This window comes from Misgurnus anguillicaudatus, unplaced genomic scaffold (genome assembly GCF_027580225.2).
Source record: "Misgurnus anguillicaudatus unplaced genomic scaffold, ASM2758022v2 HiC_scaffold_28, whole genome shotgun sequence".
Classification (NCBI taxonomy): Eukaryota; Metazoa; Chordata; class Actinopteri; order Cypriniformes; family Cobitidae; genus Misgurnus; species Misgurnus anguillicaudatus.
In genome coordinates, this window is record NW_027395278.1 from 7,405,590 (window position 1) to 7,428,799 (window position 23,210).

Below are 23,210 nucleotides of genomic sequence, written 5' to 3' on the forward strand. Positions count from 1 at the left end.
TTCAGGGACGTGGAATGATGTATTTGCCAATAGTGGCATCAGTTGTTATCAGACAGTGTGGAAATAAAGAGAGGGAGGGATTGGAGAGAGTTGGGCCAGTAGGCTTTGGATAGTGATTTTGTTTAATCTGAAAGACGTCAGTGTAATATTTTAAAAGGTATTATTTAATATAGACTACCTCACTTGTGACGTATCTTATACAGTATTGTTCAAAATAATAGCAGTACAATGTGACTAACCAGAATAATCAAGGTTTTTAGTATATTTTTTATTGCTACGTGGCAAACAAGTTACCAGTAGGTTCAGTAGATTCTCAGAAAACAAACAAGACCCAGCATTCATGATATGCACGCTCTTAAGGCTGTGCAATTGGGCAATTAGTTTAAAGGGGTGTGTTCAAAAAAATAGCAGTGTCTACCTTTGACTGTACAAACTCAAAACTATTTTGTACAAACATTTTTTTTTCTGGGATTTAGCAATCCTGTGAATCACTAAACTAATATTTAGTTGTATGACCACAGTTTTTTAAAACTGCTTGACATCTGTGTGGCATGGAGTCAACCAACTTGTGGCACCTCTCAGCTGTTATTCCACTCCATGATTCTTTAACAACATTCCACAATTCATTCACATTTCTTGGTTTTGCTTCAGAAACAGCATTTTTGATATCACCCCACAAGTTCTCAATTGGATTAAGGTCTGGAGATTGGGCTGGCCACTCCATAACATTAATTTTGTTGGTTTGGAACCAAGACTTTGCCCGTTTACTAGTGTGTTTTGGGTCATTGTCTTGTTGAAACAACCATTTCAAGGGCATGTCCTCTTCAGCATAGGGTAACATGACCTCTTCAAGTATTTTAACATATGCAAACTGATCCATGATCCCTGGTATGCGATAAATAGGCACAACACCATAGTAGGAGAAACATGCCCATATCATGATGCATGCTTCACTGTCTTCACTGTGTACTGTGGCTTGAATTCAGAGGTGGGGGCCGTCTCACAAACTGCCTGTGGCCCTTGGACCCAAAAAGAACAATTTTACTCTCATCAGTCCACAAAATGTTCCTCCATTTCTCTTTAGGCCAGTTGATGTGTTCTTTGGCAAATTGTAACTTCTTCTGCACATGCCTTTTTTTAACAGAGGGACTTTGCGGGGATTCTTGAAAATAGATTAGCTTCACACAGACGTCTTCTAACTGTCACAGTACTTACAGGTAACTCCAGACTGTCTTTGATCATCCTGGAGGTGATCATTGGCTGAGCCTTTGCCATTCTGGTTATTCTTCTATCCATTTTGATGGTTGTCTTCCGTTTTCTTCCACGTCTCTCTGGTTTTGCTCTCCATTTTAAGGCATTGGAGATCATTTTAGCTGAACAGCCTATCATTTTTTGCACCTCTTTATAGGTTTTCCCCTCTCCAATCAACTTTTTAATCAAAGTACGCTGTTCTTCTGAACAATGTCTTGAACGACCCATTTTCCTCAGCTTTCAAATGCATGTTCAACAAGTGTTGGCTTCATCCTTAAATAGGGGCCACCTGATTCACACCTGTTTCTTCACAAAATTGATGACCTCAGTGATTGAATGCCACACTGCTATTTTTTTGAAACACCCCTTTCAACTAATTGCCCAATTGCACAGCCTTAAAGGCGGAGTCCATGATGTTTGAAAGCCAATGTTGATATTTGAAATCACCTAAACAAACACGCCCCTACCCCAATAGAATCTGTACCTTCTGTTGATAGACCCGCCCCACACATACGCAAACCGGCATTTGATTTGATTTGATTGGCTATAAGTGTGTTTTGGTAGTCGGCCTGTCTCCTTTTCCAACGCGTTTTTCAAACATCGTGGACTCCGCCTTTAAGAGCGTGCATATCATGAATGCTGGGTCTCATTTGTTTTCTGAGAATCTACTGAACCTACTGGTAACTTGTTTGCCACGTAGCAATAAAAAAATATACTAAAAACCTTGATTATTCTGGTTAGTCACATTGTACTGCTATTATTTTGAACAATACTGTGTATTTGACAGGTGGAAATGTACGATTCCAGACCTTGTTTTTACATAAAAAGAGCAATAACACCCATTTTACTGACAAGTTTATCTGTGTTTGTGTTTGTGTTTGTGTGTGTGTGTGTGTGTGTGTGTGTGTGTATTAAGTGTTACAGATGTATTCTTATTTAACCCCTTAGCATTCCTGAAAAAGGCTAAAAAAATGTAATCGTACCTGCTGTGTTGATTGTATATTAAAAGAGTTTACATCATTTGAATCAGAAGAATCCCAGCTCTCCAGCTTTAAATTAGTCTTGCATATTTAGTTCACTCCAAAATGAGCCCATTGTCACTTAACTTCTGCTACTTGACTTCTCAGCATAAGGATCATTATGAAATTAATATTATTAATATAGAAGTGGGATATCCCATGCCATCTAATAAAGAAGTGGGTATACCCTGCACTATACCACTGTGTGTCACTGTAAGATATAAAATGTGTACTGCCATGTAAAACTGTCACATAAAACCATAAACACTGACAAATTTATTGTTAATCTACAATTAAGAAACAAATGAGAATACATTATAGTTTGAAACTGATTTTCAGCTGACTCTATTCAATTATTATCAACATTAGACAGAAACCAAGCTGACAGCTGACTGTGTTAACAAAATAATTTGCACAATAAACATGTGGAACATGCTGAGGCCATTTAGACGTGACAGGGTGGTTGTGACACAAACAATTAACTGCCAGATGTTGTCTCAATAACAGTGTGTTTTTCATTATTACCTAGTTGTAAAATTGAGATGGCACCATTTATATTATAAAATGTAACCTAAATTATATATTTGTTTATAATTTTTTACAATGTATTTTATTGTATTGTAAACATCAGGATAAATTGCATTTATATTACACACTTTTTAGGCATTCTGAGCAAATGTGATCCATGTATTAATTATAATATTAAACATAGCATACATAACAGTCACCTTTTTTTTTCAAAAAGTTAAAATATTTCAAGTGTACTAAGGTCAAATGATTGATTTATATGAGGAACAGACTTTAAAGCAATCTCCATCCGCTGTAAATGTCAGATCCGGTGTGTACACTCATTAAAAATCTGAAGAAGCGATATGTCATCTTTGATTGTGAAATTGGCTCTTGTGTGTCTCATGATTGATTACGTCATTACATCAGCTTTGAATGTAAAATGGTATTTTGTTCCATAAATGTTCTGGTTTATGTTTGAATGAGATCTGACAGCCTGTGTTGCATTGGGGATCATATAAAGTTATCTTTTGGCTTCGGTTCGCATGGTTTTTTTAAACAATATTTTTAAACAAATAAATACCCGTGATTGTATATTTACTTGCAAGGTTTTTTATGGTTGAGCAGTGGATGGGTTTAGGCTTGGGTTAGGTGCTCCCAAATATAGGCATGAATGTTTATGAAACCACTTCTACTTCTACATATTATTAAATTAAAATAGTAATTTATTTGGAGCATTATGAATATCATTGCATTTGGTTTCAAATGACTAATTTGTTGCAATACAAACAAAATCCAACAGATGGCTCAAGCATGCAGTTCACTGAATACTGCCCTGACAGGAATAATTGAAAAAGGATTGTAGAAAAGTACACTCTGTTTAGTATTGGCTTGTGGTGGTGTGTTTAACACTAAATGTTTGCATTAATTGCAAAACAATTAATCAGTATTGGACAGAAGGTGGTTTTTCCCACGCACAATATATTGTATGGCAGAGTTCCTCAAATCTTATCCTGGAGGGCCGGAGCACAGAGTTTAGCTCCAACCCTAATCAAACGAACCCACCTGTGATTTTATAGTGATTGTGAAGACCTTGATTAGATTACTCAGGTGTTTTTGATCAGGGTTGGAGCTAAACTCCGCGGTGCTCCAGAACTCCACGGTAATGCTGCGTTCCAGAGCCCATCCAAACCAGTGGGACGTGGGACTTATCCTTCTTGAAGTGTCCTAGCTCCTACTTCAAAGCGTTCCAGGCATTTGAAGTGGAACGTAAACAGAAAACATGGACGACCGACCGGTCTTCTTAAGGCTCGTACAGACTACATAACTTTTAAACGTCGGTCCGAACTGTGCAGTTCACACTACAGTAAATCGATCTATGGGAGCCGCCATTGTCCTCCGACTTATTTTTCTGAAGTCGGGGTAGGTCGAACTCCCCCGAGTTCGCCAGTAGGAGGTTCCACTTCGACAGGCATTCCAGTGCACTTTTCCTAGTTGGAGGTAGGATAAGTCCTACATCCCACTGGTTTGGATGGGCTCGGGAACGCAGCATAAGATTTGAGGAACACTGCTGTATGGCATCGTTTCCCTTAACTTTTTTTAGCGCGATACTTATGGTCTAATCAGACTCAATGGATTATGCTAAGCTATGCTAAAAGGGGTACCGCCAGACCCGGAGATTAACTGAATGGATTCCAAGAAAAAAAAAGTTAAATTATAGTTTTGTTCCAAAGCCAGATAACTAGTTTTTTGATTGTTTTGATCCAATTCATATCAGTCAAATACAGTTGGTTTGTTTTGATTTATGCCTTCATAACTAAAAAATACAGCTAAGTACCACAATACAACACACTAAAAACATGATAACATAATAATAAACATGTTTTGTTTTGAAATTTTTTAATTTTCTGGTTATCAGTTATCTGGTTTGGAACCAAACTCTTCATATATAATTGTTACTTTTTGGTGAACTATTAAGTTATACAAGTAACAAGTAAGGTAATGGAAATCAATTTTACACTGTTAGACTTAACTGTAATTTCTACAGTTACTTGCCACAAAATGTCCAGTAAAATACCATCATTTTCTTTTCCAGTTCATTACTGTAATATGAATTGCATTATATTGCAATTTGTGGTAGACTGCTGTAAAACAACAGCAGTAGTGCTACTGTATTTGAATAAAACAGTGTTATAAAAGCATATAAAATGGAAAAATAAAATATATCTATGAAATGAAATACATTTTATTTGTTATGCTTTTAGCAGTGAAGCAAATTTCAAAATGTGAATTGTTTTTCAGCAGTGTAAATAATTTGAGAATTGTAGATAGAAACAAGAAAGGGATTATGGATAAATGCTTGACGGTCAAATTTAAATTTGACCTCAAGACTTTAAAACACTAGTGACACCAAGATTTCGCTCCTCAGAGTGTCGGGAGAGTGACAGAAGAGGCTACTTGGGGAGTGTAGCGAGTAACTTTTATCAAGTGACTCTGTGACACTGTGGTAGTGTTATAGACCTACAACATGGGCGACCTGGGTTTGATTCCCCTTCAAGGTAATATATTTTTTAAAACTAGGTTACAGTAAGGGTATTATACTGTAAAATGGAACTGCGGTAAAGGCATCATACTGTAAAAAACATGTACAATTATGGTACTGTAATGGGGCAGTTACAGTAACTCACTGGCAACGCAAATATACAATAAAAAGTCTAACAGTGTAGGGTACAAATATAGTGTACGAAATACAGAGTATAACCCTTAATGAATAAATAAATATATGTGTGTGTCAGTCTGAATGATTAGGATAAAAAAAGGAATATAACAATTTCTAACAAAAACAAGATTTTATTTCTTTTATAAGCTTCATTATTTTACATTTAAACATTTTTTTCAATGTACCTCCAGATTTTATTAGATTAGCAAAATAAGTTAAGTAGTAAGATTTGCACGCATTGAAAAGGAAAATAAAGTTTATTCAAATCATCATTAACAGAGTTTTGCAACAATTTTAAGTTAGACAAATAAGTCATACTCCTTTTTTGGAATGATCACATAAAAGCCCCCAATCATCATACACCATCCCTACAATGCATCTTTCTGTCAATTTAAAAGCTCTATTTTACAAAACAATATGGCACAAATATCCACCGGCCCACCAAACTGTTATGAATCTGTCCAAAATTACCAAAAGAAAGTAACAACAGATGATTTAAATGAAGATAGCTGAATCACAAATGTCTGTAAAAAAAAAAATCTTACTCGTAACAAAGCCTTTGCTTATAAGCCAGTCTTCCACATTGCATGAGTCTGATGTGTGAGATGAGGATGCTATAGAGTTTTATAAGCATTAACACATATTAGACTATATCTACTTATTGAGTATGGCCATAATGTGACCATCTAAAAAAAAAAAAAATCTAAAAGTCAGGTTTGTTCCAAAAGTCTCATACTATCATAATAGCTTTATCAACCTTTACATAACTTAAACATCAAATTTTCAGTTTATAAATAGTTTTTACAGGTAATCTAAAATGTTAAAATTACCAATCCATAACCATTAAACCACCATCAGAGATTCAAGATGTTATTTTCTCAACAGATCATGCTTTTCTTTAAAATTAGTCAAGACAATAAAGAAAACAGCACATATAAAATACTGACAAAAGCTATTAGAACAGAGCATTAAACAGGATGTCAAATAAGGAGTTTATCTTTTTGCATTGAGAATTTGTTTGTGATTTTACAGAGAATACATATTTACAGTACACAGGCTCTGTTGTGTGCACGCATCACAGTACAAAACATTTGACTTACCAGGATTCAATAACCAATCAGGTTTGAGTAATCGCATGAGTCAAATAACAAAGCTGTACATGCACTCAACACCTCCACCACCTAAGGCTTTAGACATTAAACATTTCAAATGGCGTTTAAAAAAGGACTGCCAAACTTTTTTGGAAGTTCTGGAAATGATGATCCTTCAGTGGTCCCTCAGAAGAATTAAGACCTTTCAAAGATTTGAATAATAAAGTTTTACCACAAAAAAAAAAAAAACATGTTTGTCCAATGTCTACTATGCATGCTAAAATTTTCTATGAATGATCCAGAAACAAGTGGTACAAAGTTTGTAAGGAAAAACAGCCCAAACATAAATCAATATTCATTTAAATTCATTTTGATTAGCAAGAAGTTGAAAACGTTATCTTGTTTAATGTTCAGTGTGCATAAAACATGAGGTGAGAAACAAACAAAAATATAACAATAATAATAGAAAATAATCTGTTGAGATTTGGTGTTTATCAGCATATGCAGACTTGATCATTATGATTAAACGTTGATTCAACACTGAAGATATGTACAAAAGGGATTAACCTTTTGAGTGAGCTTAGTTATAATCTTAAAGGACCCATGTAATTACCATATTTACAAAGTATAAAAACATTAAACTTCTCATTATTGAAAATGGCAACACCGGTATCGATTTATCTCTTAAAAGATTTATGGACACGTTCCATATAAAAGCAAAAGAACACCAATTCTGAAGCCTGCAAGACAACCCAAATGTATCCTATCCTTTAAACTTCTAAAACCAGCACCACTGAAGAAATTAAAAAGTAATGAGCTGGACACATAATATACGATTTATTCGAAGATGTCAGCACACAGTGCTTTGTGGGGACCAGATCAACCAGTTTTGGAAGTCCATAGATGCTTCCCAACTCCAGCCCCTGACTCAAATGTTTTCATATTCAATCCAATCTCCAACTTAAATAGACCGACAGAGACATGATTCAAACCAGAAATGTGAATTTCTTGTTTGGCCAACGCTGTTTAAAGTCCCAGTCACTATTACAGATGGTTTCATCATCTTCCATGCAGCTTCAAGTAAGGAACACTAGTGCTGGTGGCCAATCGAGAGAACCAGGGGTATCAGGCAGCCTAAAACCAGAGCGCCGACCTCCACTTTGCTCAGTCCTTTTCCTCCACCTCCCCCAGGAGAGTGGCTGTGACCGCCCATTCCGCCCACTTCAGGTAGGACATGCACTGTAGCCACGTATAGGAAAGTGCCAGCAGAGAACAGCATGGCCACGCCAGTAGCGTTAACGTCTGACAGTGCCTCTTTGCTGCTCTGGATGGAGTTAAAAAAGAAAGCACAGTGTAAAATCATATGTAAATCTGGGACACATTGTTAGGAATAGTGGAGGACATTAAACATTTCCCAGGCAGTAAGAATGCATTTCTTAATGTCAGTAAATGTCAGAGTGTCTAAAGAAACAGAGTCGTCTTTATTTAACTGTGGAAAAGCCAGAGGTGAGTAATCTGCCACCTCAGCTGTTCCCATGGCAATTGGATGCTTGCGGGCCAATCTGAACATGGTGAAAGCCTCCACGCTTATGTAATACTAGTGAAGCTTCTAATTTATTGCTGTAAAACATAGTTTGAGGACATATTAACTGTGACATGGCTGTACAGAGTTTCTACAATTTACTAGCACGTTACATTAGGGACAAAAGGCGTTGTATTTGCAGGGTTTCTGCAGGTTTCACAAATTCAAATGTAAGAGTTTTTAAGACCTTTTTAAGACCATTATGAATACAATTTAAGACCTATATCATGACAATAAAGTCTAATTTTATAGTCCAGTATGCATGCATCCATGTGTTTTTTAAGACCTTTTATATTTCATGATAAAAAACAAGATGCATTTTCTCGGGGTGTGATATAACAAGTATCAAACCCAAATAAAGACATGATTCTATAAAACAACAAAATATTAAAATATATATGGGTGGTTTCCCAGACAGAGTTCAGATTATTCCAGGACTAGATTTTATTTAGGACATTTAAGGAGTTTCTTAGAAACATACCTTACAAAATACATTACATTACTGGTGTGCATCTTAACACAAAACAATGGAAGTTATATATTTTATGGCAAAAAAATAAATACAGGGGTCCCACACCTTAGTTAACTTCAAATTCAAGGACCTTTCAAGGACTTTCCAGGTCCAATACCCTCAAATTCAAGGACTAAATGTGGGGACACATTTTAAGTGAGAGGCAAGGTAACATTGAGCTCGTTTACATGCACACCAATAATGCGATTATAATGGGATTTTGTCAATACTGCGATTATACTTTACCTCATGTAAACACAATAATTCGATAAAAATAATGCGATTAAGCTCATAATCGCAGTAAGTATAATCGCATTAAAAGAGGTGGCGTACGCCATTTATAATCGCAGTATGCGTCCATGTAAACGCTTTAATCGCATTTATACCGCACTAACTCAAGTGCGCGTGTGTTTTAGTCACGCACCTTAAGCACAAATTCGTTTTAAACTTGACATTAGGAAGTTTTACGTGAACTCTGCCAACACGACTCACTGTCAGCAGTCTGTCTTCATTCAGAAATAGCTCAAATAACACGACATCAGTGTATTAAACCATTAAGGGACATTATAACAATAATTATAGAGATAAATATATTAGTGACCACATCATAATGATAACTTCATGCGTCAATTCGCTTTACCAGCGCGGCATTACCTAATATTGGATATTTCTTGTAATAAAAACTTTTTTGCAATTGTTTACATGTCACTGAATATGCTGTTCTTGTTGCATTTACACAGCGGGAAACCAGCAGATGTCCTCAACTCGCTGCGTTTCGCGTAACTAAACAATGAATGTAGTAGTGTGTAATAATATCTTACCTTTTGGCGTAGTCAGTGTGGTAGAAAAAGCATTAAGTAGTGAATTTCACAGCAACTGCATCAGCACTGGATACCTGAGGTAATTTTTATGTTATAGACCTCAGCACGAGCTTTACTGCATTTAAGTGCGCGTGCACTTCAAGTTAAAATAGATTTGATTGGCTGTCAATGGTTCATCATTCATCATGTGCCAAAATCGCTATCGTTATAGTTGTTGTGTGAATTCCGCTATTATCTTAAATATAAAACTATATTTTTATATCGTTTTAATGTGAACGCCCTTTACAGGCACTGTCATATTTATATCTTCATCACGGCACCGGATAATTAAATACATCCATAACAACGTGTTTGTCATTTAACGTAAGTCAATTAAAACAGTGGACCATATATGTGAGTTCATCATTTGTGCTCTGCATTGGGCTATGTGTGAATAATCCGAAAATAAAAACTGCATGTAAACCGGAGTGAAGAGGTTAGCTCCAGTCATGTAAACATCTTACTGCGATTAAGTCCTTACTTGCATTATTGGAAATAATTGCATTATTGGTGTGCATGTAAACGAGCTGATTGTGTTACCTTTAAAGATACATTGTTACTGTTCCCTTTTGAGGGAACTCACACTGTGTCACTGCAGTGACACTTTGGGGATGCCTCCAGGGGTAAGTGCATCTAAATGTGTATATTAAATTTAACCAATGGTGAGGCTTAACAGGGTGACGTGGGAGCCAAGAAGAATTACAGGGACGCAGGAAGTATGGCAAGAGAGACGCAGCGTCTCGTTCCCTTCTCAGGGAACAACAGTTACATACGTTAAATTAAATTTAGGAGACATCTTATGCACAGGATATGCAAGCAGGCTTTTATACATGGCAGAGTGAGAGACTACACCAATAAACTCTTATATATCATATAATACTTAGAAATTTACAAAGCTAGCATAAAGAACTTATTAAAAGCTTAGTTTAATTCCATTTTAATTCAGAACTGTTAGAAATTATTACCTTTTGTGCCAACGGGAAATGCTTCATTTAGTTACAAGTTTTTGTTTGACAGGTCTGCATGTGACGCATGCATCTGAGGGAGAGCGCACTGGCAAACGTCTCATATTTCAAAACACGCTGCGGGAGCATTTCAATCAGCATTAGAGGTAGCATTACATGGACGTAGGAAAATTAAGACCTGTTTAAAATTATTTAAGATCAGCGAATTTAAGACTTTAAGGCCTTACAGGACAAGTTCGGTATTTTACACAGATTGTTCATGGTGAAATAGAGCGGTTTTGACTGAAATTTCTACATGTGCGGCTGCCCCGAGAATTTTCGGGTGTTTGTTGTTTCACCTCCCACCTCTACAATGGGTCTATAGGTGCACTGGAACAATCCTTCCTAAAATGCATTAAACTTTCGTTTACAAACACATGAAACACCCATGCACGCTAACGTTAACTAACGTGCACAATTATCAGGCACATATTCAAGTGTTCGTTCATGTGGAACGGTGTACGCAATGTCCAAAAAGCAAATGACTTAGCCAAAAAGTGAGGAACACTAAGCTTGCTGGATATGCCAAGCACCTGCATCTCAATTTCGTCAAGGCCATCAGAACAGATATTCTGCAAGCAGGACACACAGCTCAGATTTCCTGACAACTCAGACAAACTCGGGTTCATATCTTAAATCCAATTTACAGCTCATCAGTTCTACGCAGACTGCAAGCGCGGTGATTGGTCCACTCGAACCCCTCCCGTCAGACAGAACAAAAACTGTGTCATAGGTATTTCCGTTTGCGACGGTGAGAACAAAGATGAGCCAAGTTAAAGAGTGATTTAACCGAAACTGCAACACAAGTTGCTGTTTATTTACTTCAATCACTGCTGATCTTCTCAAAACATACAAAAGAAGTTGCTGCTGCTTCTTTATTTGCGACGTTAACGGAGCAAGCCGCTTCTTCTTTGGCGGTTGAGCTGCTATTGTGGTTACATACAAGGATACTACCTACCAGCGGTCTGCCTGTGTGTTTGCATGTCGACGCGAACGATGATGCAGAAGTATATATAAAAACCATATACACAACTATAATGACCTCTTTATAGTAGGCTGATATCACAAAGGACTACTTAAAAGCCAGTGTAACTCTAATATGTGGTTTGAATGTAGGGCAAAATGGCGAATATAAGTGTTATGACTGGTCAGGTCGCCTGTCAATCAAACTCCCGCGAAGGGTCAGAGATAAGTAAAATCTAACTAATGTTTCAGTATTCACCGCAGTTATCCACCAGTACAAACATGATTTTATCAGTATACGATAGAGCAAACAGATAGCATTACCTCATGATGTTAGCATCATTATGTTCAGCTTATTCATTATGTTCCAGCTAAAACAGCAGTCCGCATTAGGGACATTTGACCATTCCTGTCATTAAAAATGAGCAGCGGATCTACACAACGGAGCTGTATGCATCATGCCCATCCATGACATTTATGATGATGATGATTTTTCAGCGCTATATCCTAATACAAGCACTTTGTTTAACAAACGTTAGAAAATGACTCATCATGTTATCAGTAATTACAAAACATCATTGGAACTGTTTTTCTCAAAACTCAGGAAAATTACTTGTACAACACCAGGGTGCAAAAAATTTTGTAATGTATTATAAGTACCTGCAATATTATATAACTGTATTTTATACATGTACAATATATGCAATTAATATATCATAATACATAAATCAGTTTGACTTTTAAACACTTTTTGCCTAATTTTTTGATGGCTCATCCTCTATATGTTTTGACTGTTTGTGAACTCCCATTTTACCATGTGTTGTGCCCTGTTATCACCATTTATATCTGTGAAGCAAATTATTAAATTACTACTATACCTTCTTAAGTCAGATAAGTTTGTTCTTAAAATGTACCAGATTGCAGCATTTACCTTTAAAATATGCACAATTTTCTTAAAAAAGAAAGTGTGTTGAGTCCCATAGTCTCACATTATTCTGTGAAAAACACTGCCTTGGGTAAGATATGCCCCTTGTGAATGCTCCAAATAAATATAAATGTTTTCGTTATTATTACAAAATTGGAAAATGAATAGAATTACATTTAAAACATATTCATTGTTTTGTCATAACCTATAATTGACTAGAATAGTTCATTTGATTTTCGGTATCTCTTTCCATGCTATTAACTCTTTCCCCGCCATTGATGAGATATCTCGTCAATCAAGAGAAAACGCTTCCCCGCCAATGACGAGTTTTTCCGTCTGTCCGCAATACCGCTATTATCCACTAGGTCGCAACTTTTTAAAACCGGAAGTATTGCCCTATGGCAAGCTGCTGCATGTCCGTGTCTGTTTTAAAGATCGCTCTGAATGGGATCTCTATGAAAAGTCCGTCACAAAAATTGAATTCTCTCTGCTTTTTGCTCAAAATGTGGTGTTTTTGCAGAAACCTACCCATATTCAAAAGCTGATTACAAAAGATCTACTGAAGGTAGGATGAAACGTTTTTTTTTTGTTTGAAAGCAGAGGGTCTGTTCTTTCATTTAATATATTGTATGTTTATATATTTAAAGAAGAACATTTTCTGGAAGGCATTAAACTTTTGTGAAAATCATGAAAAACGCTGGCACTGGCTGGCAACTTTTTAAAAAAACGCTGGCGGTGAAAGAGTTAAACAGTAGTTCTCCAGTCCTGGAGATCCACAACGACTCAATTTGTATGTTTGCCTTAAAGGGGACAGAGAATGAAAAACCATTTTTACCTTGTCTTTGTTGAATAATGGTAGTCTACCCACATTCAAAAACATACAAAAAGTGCTAAACATGCTAAACATCTCAGTCTCATAGAAATTCCTCTTTTAGAAATGTCAGCCAGAAAACAGCCCAATCTGAAACACTGATGCTTATGACATCACAGGCATCTAACTGCCCATCCACTTTAAAATAATTGGCTACATTTTTTGAGTGGCAGCAAAGTCAGCCAATCAGTAAGGAGATTGCAAGTTAAGCCAATAGGGGAGCCAAATAGGTGCAAAACCTCTTGTTTGAAATCCCCCACCTTAATAGAGCTATCTGAGAGAGGTTTTTAGGAAGCTTCTAAGGCATTACAGACCCAAACAAATTTTTTTTGTCTACATGTCACATCACAGAACAAGGATAAAAACTCCGTTCAACCATTCTATGTCACCTTTAAGTGACATATTTAGTTCTTTTTAGTAAATTTTTGTTAGTATTTGACCATGATTTCAAAATGTTCATATTTCACATATGAATGCTTGAGGTTTTTCTTTTATATACAAGTTATCATGAAAAAATAATAAATTAACTACAGAATGCAAGTTCAATGCAATGGTCTGTTCACATATATATTTTTAACGTGTTGAACATACCTGACTGAGTCCGACATATGTAAGCATGGCCATCACAGGGGCAGCCAAAGCAAAGACTAACAGATGCTTCCGGATACGGTTCCTTTCTAAGCCTGCATGCATGAGGAAAGAGACTAGTCCAAACGCAGCAGGAGCCTGAAATAAAATACACCAAACCAATTAAATATCAGTAAAATTAGGCATAAAAAATAATTTTACAAAGCTATAAAAACACTAGTCATGCATTACAAATATTATGACCAATGTAAAAATGATTTTGAATAAATACATGAATTGACCGTTTGATTAAAAATTTAGCAGAAATACATCTCAAAACAAATATACAACACGAAATAACAACAGGCAGACATGATTGTTTGGGGGTGAAATTTATTTCGAATTGATGTACCTTGTGCAACATGATGGCCACAAATACAATGAGCTGGACACTGGTCTGAGAGGTGGAAGCAGCAGCTCCTAGTGCAACTCCATCAGCTAGAGCAAAATAAAATGAGAAACTATTTAAACAGAGATTTAATTTAACAAATGCTAGTACATGTAATATGACAAAAATCATTCAAAACAGATCTGAACAGATTTAAAATCCTAGTCTGCTATGATACCATGTGAATGCAACATATCACTAATAAATCATCTGATTAATAAAGCCCAAGATGTTTGTTTTTACCTGCAGCATGGACGACCAAACCAAGTGTGGTAGTGAGCTTCGAGGTAGCAGCCCTTGCTGCTTCTGGATCTAATAGAACAGATTCAGACATTTTAACAGGTAAGCAGTATAACATATCGTCGCTGCCCGATGAAACTCACGTATGTCCAAAACGGTTACTTTTCAGGAGGTGAAAAAAACACCGTATATCAAAAGCAGTTGAATGTAGCGTTGTCATACTTGGTACGGCATATTTACATGTAACCATATTCTTGCCAGTGTAATGATATAATCCACATTTGACCAAAATTGAGTTTAAATGGACATGTGTGCATATTTTACAGTAACTGTGATCGATACGCGTTCTTCCGATCATTAATTAGAATGGCCAAGTCGGGTTTCGTATTGACAGATGAATACGCTCAGTTTATTAAATAGCCTACGTCTTAGTTAAATACGCTTACTTTATTTAATATTAATTATAAGTGTATTAAATGTCTCTTGCAAGCTATGAAGGGACAATGAATCAATACACTGACAAAGTCCCTGCAACACCAGCTCAACCAAACAATGCCAAAGCACCACAACGTAGAAAACAGCAGCGCGTTTAATAAATGATTACAATGAATTTCATTACATATGTACAAGAAAACACACCATCAGCATACAACGCAATGTGACCCTGGACCACAAAACCAGTCTTAAGCATCGCTTGATTTTTCAGAACATTTTAACCAAATGCTTTCACAAAGTGGTGGGGAAATCCCCAGCGTATAACACCAATGCTAGACAGATACTTTGTTTGCACAGTCCTACCGTAATTAAGTAACTCATAGATGTTAGTCTGGCGTCTGGGGGAAACGTTTACCTCGGAGGAAAGTCATTGTCATGTTTATTCGGCTATATCCAGTGCTGAGGTTCGATGAAACTTTACGAGACCGGCGAGATGCTTCACAGGCGGAAGATATGCGGCGTGATTGACAGCTTTGACACCAAACGGGTACGTGAAAATCAGATGACATGATTTCACAAGTTTTCATTGGCTATTTAGGTATGTGACGCATACTGTATATGGAAATGAACCTGGACATTCAATCTGTCGAAAAATCTCAAAATCGGCAAAATGAACATACGTGAGTTTCATCGGACAGCGACGATATGGTAAAGCTACAGGTAGTGCTGCACAATTAATCGCATCGCAATCGTGATGTCAGCCTGTGCGATTAAATGACAGCAAAATGTTGCAATTATATTAAATTAATAAATGTGTGGACTTATTAACACAAACTTTCTGATAACACTTTGATGATTTCCTTGCTTTTTAAAAAAAGAAAAAAAAAACGAACAAAAAAGGCAGTGCATGTGTGGCATGCACGTGTGTGGCGTGCGTCGTCACTTGTGTGTGCGCAACGCGGAAATACCAGAGCAAAGATGGATGCAGAGGAGATTGACCGTGATCTGGAAGCTAAAAAAAACTCTACGTCTGTTGTATGGCAGTATTTTGGATTTAGGATTACTGACACTAAGCAGTTGCTACATCACGTGGCAATACGAAAACATTTCTAGTTTTACAAATACACATTTTAGCATTATCACTAAACTGTGTGTGTATTTTCCTTAAAACCCATCAAGTTGACTCATGATACCATTAATTATAATCGCAACCGCACATCGCAATATTAGCATCAATAACCGCAATGGGAAAAATTACCCAAATCGTGCAGCCCTAGCTACAGGACATGCAAACTTACCCTCAGTGCTGTGCATGTGTGAACTGCCGATCTGATCCACCAGCAACATAAAAACAAAACCGAGAACCAAAGAGACGCCGATATATGCGTGAAGCTGCTCGTGGCCATGGCCATGTTCGACACCGGGCCCTACGACTCCTTCCGCAACCTTCGCCTCAGACACCTCCGCTTCCACCTTCACGTGGCCATGATGGTGCCCCTCTACACCACAACAGATAAAGTACAAACCATTTAAACATCTCAAAGTATTGTCAGATAGACAATGCAAATCAGATAAGAAGAACTCAGTGAATGAATCTGGAGTATGGTTGAAGCTTACCTTCCAGCATTTCCTCATACAGTGCATGAACTCCCTCTGGAATAATGACAGCTAATGCAGTGCCACATAACAGTCCTGCTCCCAACACAGTCACTAGTTTAAGCTTCTCCTGTAGATTAAAACAAACATTTTAAACAAGAAGTACAGTTCAATTTATATTCATTCGCATACAGTGCGCATGATGCAGATTTTGTCATCAGAACAGTACGAGTATGTACGCGCTGTACACGCACCGCCAGCTTTTTTTAACTGAGTATGTAGGCCAGGAGAGGTATTACATTCCACAGTGTAAAAAAACCCCACAAACTATACTCCAGACTTAAGTTGTGACTGGTCAACCAGTAATCTTTGTTTAACTTTAGAAGCCACATTACAATAAAATTAAAAATACAAAAAATACTGTCACAAAGAAACACAGATAAACACAAATCTAGAGAGATAACTCCTACAGAAGGAGACATACCTCCCTCCCAATATCTAGGCCAATGGCTGGTCATAAGGGTTTTCAATAATGATAGATTGATATATTGAGCAGATGTAAAAACAGACATTTCTACTTTTTAATATGTAAAATAAATCTTTGGTCTCCAAGAGAACATATGTGAAGCTTTAGCTCAAAATACCGTATAGATAATTTATTATAACGTTTTTGGGTGTGTCCTTTTAAATGCAAATGAGCTGATGAAATGCAAACACTGATCACCATGACGGTGGTTTGTCGAAATTGATTCTCAATTTTGATTTTTTTTTCTCTCTCTCTCTGCACTAAATGTCTGTGCCATGGTTGTATAGATCAAGGGCCAAATTATTATAATAAGATCCTCTTTTTGGGAGCCGAATTTCAAATGACCTATTTTTTCACATGCTTGCAGAGAATGGTTTACCAAAACTAAGATACTGTATTGTTATTTTTCACACTTTATAGGTTGACCGAAGCACTGGGGACCCAATTATAGCACTTAACCCCTTATGGAACGGCTGAAATTCCACAAGGGGGCGTATTTGTTCCTCAGACGTTGCACAATAAACGTGACATCCGAATATATTCATTATAAATCGTGAATAAAAAGTGAGATTCGAACGAATGTCCATTAGTGAACTAATTGTATACACTATTTATATCGCAATTCGGTCAGAAACGTCAAGATTGTGAGATGAACAAATCGTTTTCGATTAAAAGGCTTGGATATTCCATTTCCTTGGACTTTTGGGGATTTATGAACAATTTGTTTTGGACAATTTCACCGAAGCAGATAAAGGGAAGATTTTGAAGGTAAGTAAATATCCTAAATCGGCGCCACCCGGTTCAGGTAACTAACAACTAGATTACAGTTTTATGACTGCTAAAAATCATATTATGCTTTGTGTGTGCGCTTAATGGAATCCCGAAAGTCTAAGCTTTACAACGATGTGCCGCATGACCGTATATTTTGAAGATTTAATGCTTCAAAGTTACAATGACGTAATGCAGCCTTACGTGCAAGCGAGGGGGTTCCTTATCAGGTTAAAACCCGGTGCCACATAAGTTTTAAAAAGTGAAGCCTCTTGCTCTTTGATCGCCCCCTGGTGGCTGGCTGCAGTACAAGTCATAAACCCGCCCTCTCCATTCAAACTAATGGGACTCTGCTCTAAATAAAACGCGAGCGTTTGGGCGGAAGTTTGATACCGCGGCTCCGCCTCTGGCTTCACGGACGATTCCTTCTGCGCATGCCTTGGCTCCAAACTGACGTATTTACGTAACATGGCAGCGACCGTGGTCAGACATTTTTGGCTTCAATTCATTACAATGGTGGGAGGCGACGTCGTGTCATCCATCTTTTTTTACAGTCTATGACCTAAACATGTAAAAGTCAGGTTTCCATGCCATGTCCCATTTAAACCTGGCCATTCATTTTCAAAAATGAAAATTCTGTCATCATTTGCTCACTGTCATGTTTTTAAAAACCCACACAAATTTCTTTGTTTTGATGAACACAAAGGAAGATATTTTGAAGAATGTTTGGTAACCAAACCGTTCGTGACAACAAACACTTCCATAGTAGGAAAAAGAATACTATGGAGATAAATGGGGTCCCCGAATGGTTTGGTTACAAACATTTCTCAAAATATCTTTGTGTTCATCAGAACAAAGAAATTTAAACAGGTTTGTAACCTGGGGGTGAATAAATGATGACAGAATTTTCATTTTTCGATGAACTATCCAACTAGGTGAAAAAGTTTGACTCTTGGTTAAAGCGACACCATGTAATTTTTCAACCTTCATAATAAATTTTCAAGACTCTTGTGATAGTACATCGACTGTAAATAGGTTGAACGGCATGTCTACCATAGCCTGACGGGGTCTGTATCGTTTTTACTCATACTGGTAGTAACCAGAGCACAAAAAAAACTACAAAATTCGATTGCTTTATGGCATACGTCACTTCCTCCACACAATTTTTTTTAACGTGAATTTCGCTGAAGGCTACGTAAGGATTTTAGAGAGCAACTTCTATTATGTGACTCTGTGGCACCGTGTTAGTGTCACGAACCTATGACACGGGCGACCCGGGTCAATTCCCCTTTAAGACAATTTTTTATAAATGACTTTATAAATGACCGCGATTATCTTGCATATAGTTCCCTGTATTCAGATGCTGCATTCACGTGTTCACATATTTACCTTTCTTTTACTGTCTATATTTACATTACAATCCAGGATGCTATAGCAGTCAAACTTGCTCAAACTCACACAGTGTAAAACCAAACCCTATTCATTCACCAATCAGATCCGAGCGTTTCTCTCTTCTCTCTTCCTCATTTGCTGCGTTCCGCTGTCACTCACGTGACATATTACAAAGCGGCAGACTTAAACACATCGGTTTACTTGGATTTGGAGCGACAATTTTCACATAAAAGAGAGGAAATACGCCATTGCGGAAAATCCTGGTGGCAAGGGAGAGAGAGACGATGCATGCAACAATATTTGTTTGAAAAAAGGCAAGGAAATACTTTGGGCGTTACTCAATTGGAAGGCTGCAGCCTCCGGAGGTCAAACATGCAGGCTGCATACGTCATCAAGCCTGGTTTATTAAGGTAAACTGATCAGCATTACATACGCAAGTCATAAGCATACTGCAACAATTTACGATTAACTAAGTATAATAGTCAACTTTATAATTGTTAATATTCTGAAATAAGACAGTCTTGATGACGTATGCAGCTTAGAAATACGACATCCGGAGGCTGCAACCTTCAGATTGAGAAATGGCTTCTGCCACCAGTTCCTCATCAGAAAGTTGTAACATGACTGAGTGCCTCATAGGGCTGTCACTTTTCGTTCGAAAATCGATTGCACAATCGATCGGACCAACCAAAAAACGTTTCGAAAACGAAAATAGGCAATCGATTTTAACCAAATATGTACACTATTAATTTTAAAAGAATTTAACAGTTAAAAATATAGATGTAACAAAACTCACAAACAAGCAGAAAAAGAAAAAGAATTCCGAAAGTGCAGTAGGTGTGCGAAAGCTAGACAGAAAATACCCAGCAATTTTACGCACCTATAGTTTCAGGCTTTCAATCGCTGCATCTAGTGTTTTGCAAAGAAAATGGAGGACAACTTCAATAAACCTGTGCAACACGAGACAGCAACCCGCTTTTGAGATGGAAGATTGGCAGTACGAAATACGCAGCTGGCAACGAAGTACCCGAGTTTCCCTGGGATATCAGTGCGGTCGGAGTGCGTCTTCTCAACAGATGGACATATAGTGAATGAAAAGCGCTCTGCTCTCGACCCCTAAAATGTTGATCGACTTGTTTTCCTGACCAATAATTTGTAATGGCCCTAGTCTTTTTGCGCATTTCATTATGCCTGCTTAGTGCCGCCTAAGTGTCGGTTACGTTTAATAAAAAAAATACACAGCATGTTCTCAACTTCAAGTAAGTCTATTTAAAGTTTCATTTTTGAACAGTTGTTTGAAATGGATCGAATCATTATTTAAAATAATTTTTGAATTGCCTAAATCATAAAAGCAGCCGGTTGAACCTGCAGTAATGTTTTTCATTTATGGCAGCAGTCCACTCTGCATATTTTTTTAGAGAATGTTGCACTACTGTTGCTGTTTTTTATTCTGCACGAAACTTAATGACAATGAATAAGAAATATTGCTGACTTGTGCGTTTCAGGCGCTCTCTTTACATTTGTCTGTTATTTGGCGTTAAATGGAAACGTCTTTTTTAGACATGGAAAATCGATTTTACAATCGATTCAATGAACACTTATATATTAAAAATCGAAAATGATTTTTTCACAAAAGTGACAGCCCTAGTGCCTCAAAATGTTGATCGTTTAGCGTTTTAAAGGTTTCGTTTTTAGTTTAGTTTTAAGGTTGGCCAGTTCTTTTCCTTTGCAACAGTGCTGCGGCGCTTGTGGCCTCTAGGGGCGCTAGGCGTGAAAAATACATGTCTAGCGCCCCCTAGTGGCCAAAAAGTTCTGCGGTGTGCCTTTAAGACGTGCCCTTAATAAAATAAACAGGATTACATTCCAAACAGATTAATTCATGTTCTTCTTCATCACTTAAAATTGACTAGAATGATCAAACTGAATTTAAACTTTAAAGTTTTTTTACTAAGTTTTTGGTATTTGATTTTAGTTTTTAGTATCTGTCCATAATTTTTAAAGAAATAGTTAACCAAAAATAAAATGTTTTCATGTACACTTAAAAAATGAGTGTTTGGGTTTTAAAGACAACAAAAGACACTAGGGGTTCAAACAACAATAATGTGGTTTAGGGGAAAAATGATAAAATTATAAAAAATGTAACATTTGGGTTTTACTTTTTAGGTATCTCTTTGATACATTGACTGACCATTAAGAAAAAAAGTTACAGTTTCTTGACAGTCTTATCTTTTAGACCATAACTTACACCCCCATAAACGGTTGAAACCAGACTGTGGGTGGTAGCATAATTAAACAGTTTGTGCCTGTAGTGTAAACCTAATGTTTGGTATTACACTCAACATGTAATACTCACTAAAGCCAGAGGTGCTCACTCAGTCTTGCTCCTGGAGATCTAACTTATGCAAGTTAGTTTCAACCCTAAACGAACTATGTAGAGTTTCAACCCTAACATAACCAATCTGAACCAACAATAACTAAACTCTGTGGCAAGATAAATCTCAATAAGCAGGAAATAAACTTCTGTAGACAAAACTCACCTCAGAGAAGTTGACAGCCAGAGGGATTGTTCCAGCCACGTAACAACCGACCAGCATGGCCAGAGATAGAAGACTGATGGAGCTGAAGTCATCCATTTTACAAGAACAGACAAGTGAGCGTGGCAAAACCAATACAGATCCTACCGCTCACTTTATCAAGTTTCACAATTCCTGTACAATCAGTTGTTTGATGTCTGTATTTGCTTCCTACGTGGCTTCGTGTATTAGCCAGTTAACGTTAGCTGGAGAGCAATAACAGTTAGGTGTGTATTTCTTTCCTTCATAAATGCAAAATCGGACGTCAACTGAAGATATTATATGAACGCGGTTTTTAGACTTTTAGTACATTGACCCGATCGATCATCTAAAGTATGTTGCTCAACAGCAATATCACAAACACGTCGCGCTTAGCAAACGCTATCATCACGATCACCCACCTAATAAACACTGAATTCAACAAATCGTTGAAGTGTGTAAGTCTACTGTTTGATCCCAGGCTGCGCTTGATAGAATGATTATTCCTAAAAACTGCGACGATGTAATAAACTCACAAAGTTTGATATCTTCTCTGCAGTATAAACACAAGTGGACCACTGATCGTTAACTAGCCGAGTGTGATGTTGGCAGTGTGAGTAAAGTACTTCCGGGTTAAGCCGCCGTCAAAACAAAAGACACGTTACGTGAATTACGTCAAACAACACAAAACGCTAAAATAACAAAAGGAAGTAAAGCTAGCTAAAAGTTATTTATTTATTTATTTAAAGTTATTTATGTAAGTTATTTATACATTTTTAAAACGTATGTATTTTGCCCAAATGTTAAAGCCCAAATAGGCTGGAAAAAACGTTTATTAACTGTTGATTATTATGTTGGCCTAATCACCTGTAAAACTAAGTTAATACAAGTGCACCTCCAAAAACTGACTACCAAAAAATGAGAAAGTATTCAGTTAATATAAAACAATTTTACTTTATTTATTTGGGACAAAAACAAATGTGGTAATTATTTTGCCTGTCATTTGTAAATAAACCAGTTAAAACATGCATACACTGACTGCATATAAAAATGAAATAAAAAATGTCTTTTTAAAGGGACACAACACTTTTTCAAAAATATGCTCATTACCAGCTCCCTTAGGGGTTGCACCGGACGCGCAGCGCTGCGTCGAGTCGCGTCTAGGACAACTTGGAGGTATCGTAAACCAGAAGTGCACATTAAATAGCGCGAGCTAGTCAGATAGTGTCTACTTCAAAATGCAAAATATATATGTTAGCAGCCAATGTTACTCGTTAATGATTTGGGACAAATATGATGTTATTTAATGTTAAACTCTGTGAGTGGCGCGACAGGGATTTGAGCAACTTGAGCATTTGCTAACATCATCTGTCCACTCCATAG

The 23,210-nt window shown here is 37.0% G+C and overlaps 1 protein-coding gene across 1 annotated transcript; it reads right to left on the reverse strand.

Moving 5' to 3' along the window:
• Positions 1–5,734: 5,734 nt before the first annotated feature.
• On the reverse strand, positions 5,735–22,467 carry LOC141362612 (zinc transporter ZIP9-like). Its single transcript, XM_073864915.1, has 7 exons — positions 21,813–22,467; positions 16,611–16,719; positions 16,292–16,492; positions 14,562–14,630; positions 14,283–14,368; positions 13,895–14,029; positions 5,735–7,911 (listed from the first exon to the last, which is right to left on the reverse strand). The coding sequence occupies exons 1-7, from the start codon at positions 21,906–21,908 to the stop codon at positions 7,678–7,680; spliced, it is 930 nt and encodes a 309-aa protein (XP_073721016.1). The 5' UTR covers positions 21,909–22,467; the 3' UTR covers positions 5,735–7,677.
• Positions 22,468–23,210: the final 743 nt, after the last annotated feature.

Coding starts and splice junctions, on each gene's coding strand:
- LOC141362612 (XM_073864915.1), bottom strand. CDS start 21,908: ATGGATGACTTCAGCTCCATCAGTCTTCTATCTCTGGCCATGCTGGTC. Junction 16,720..21,812: donor TGGCTGTCAACTTCTCTGAG/GTGAGTTTTGTC, acceptor TTTAATCTACAG/GAGAAGCTTAAACTAGTGAC. Junction 14,030..14,282: donor TGGCCATCATGTTGCACAAG/GTACATCAATTC, acceptor ATTTTATTTCAG/GCTCCTGCTGCGTTTGGACT.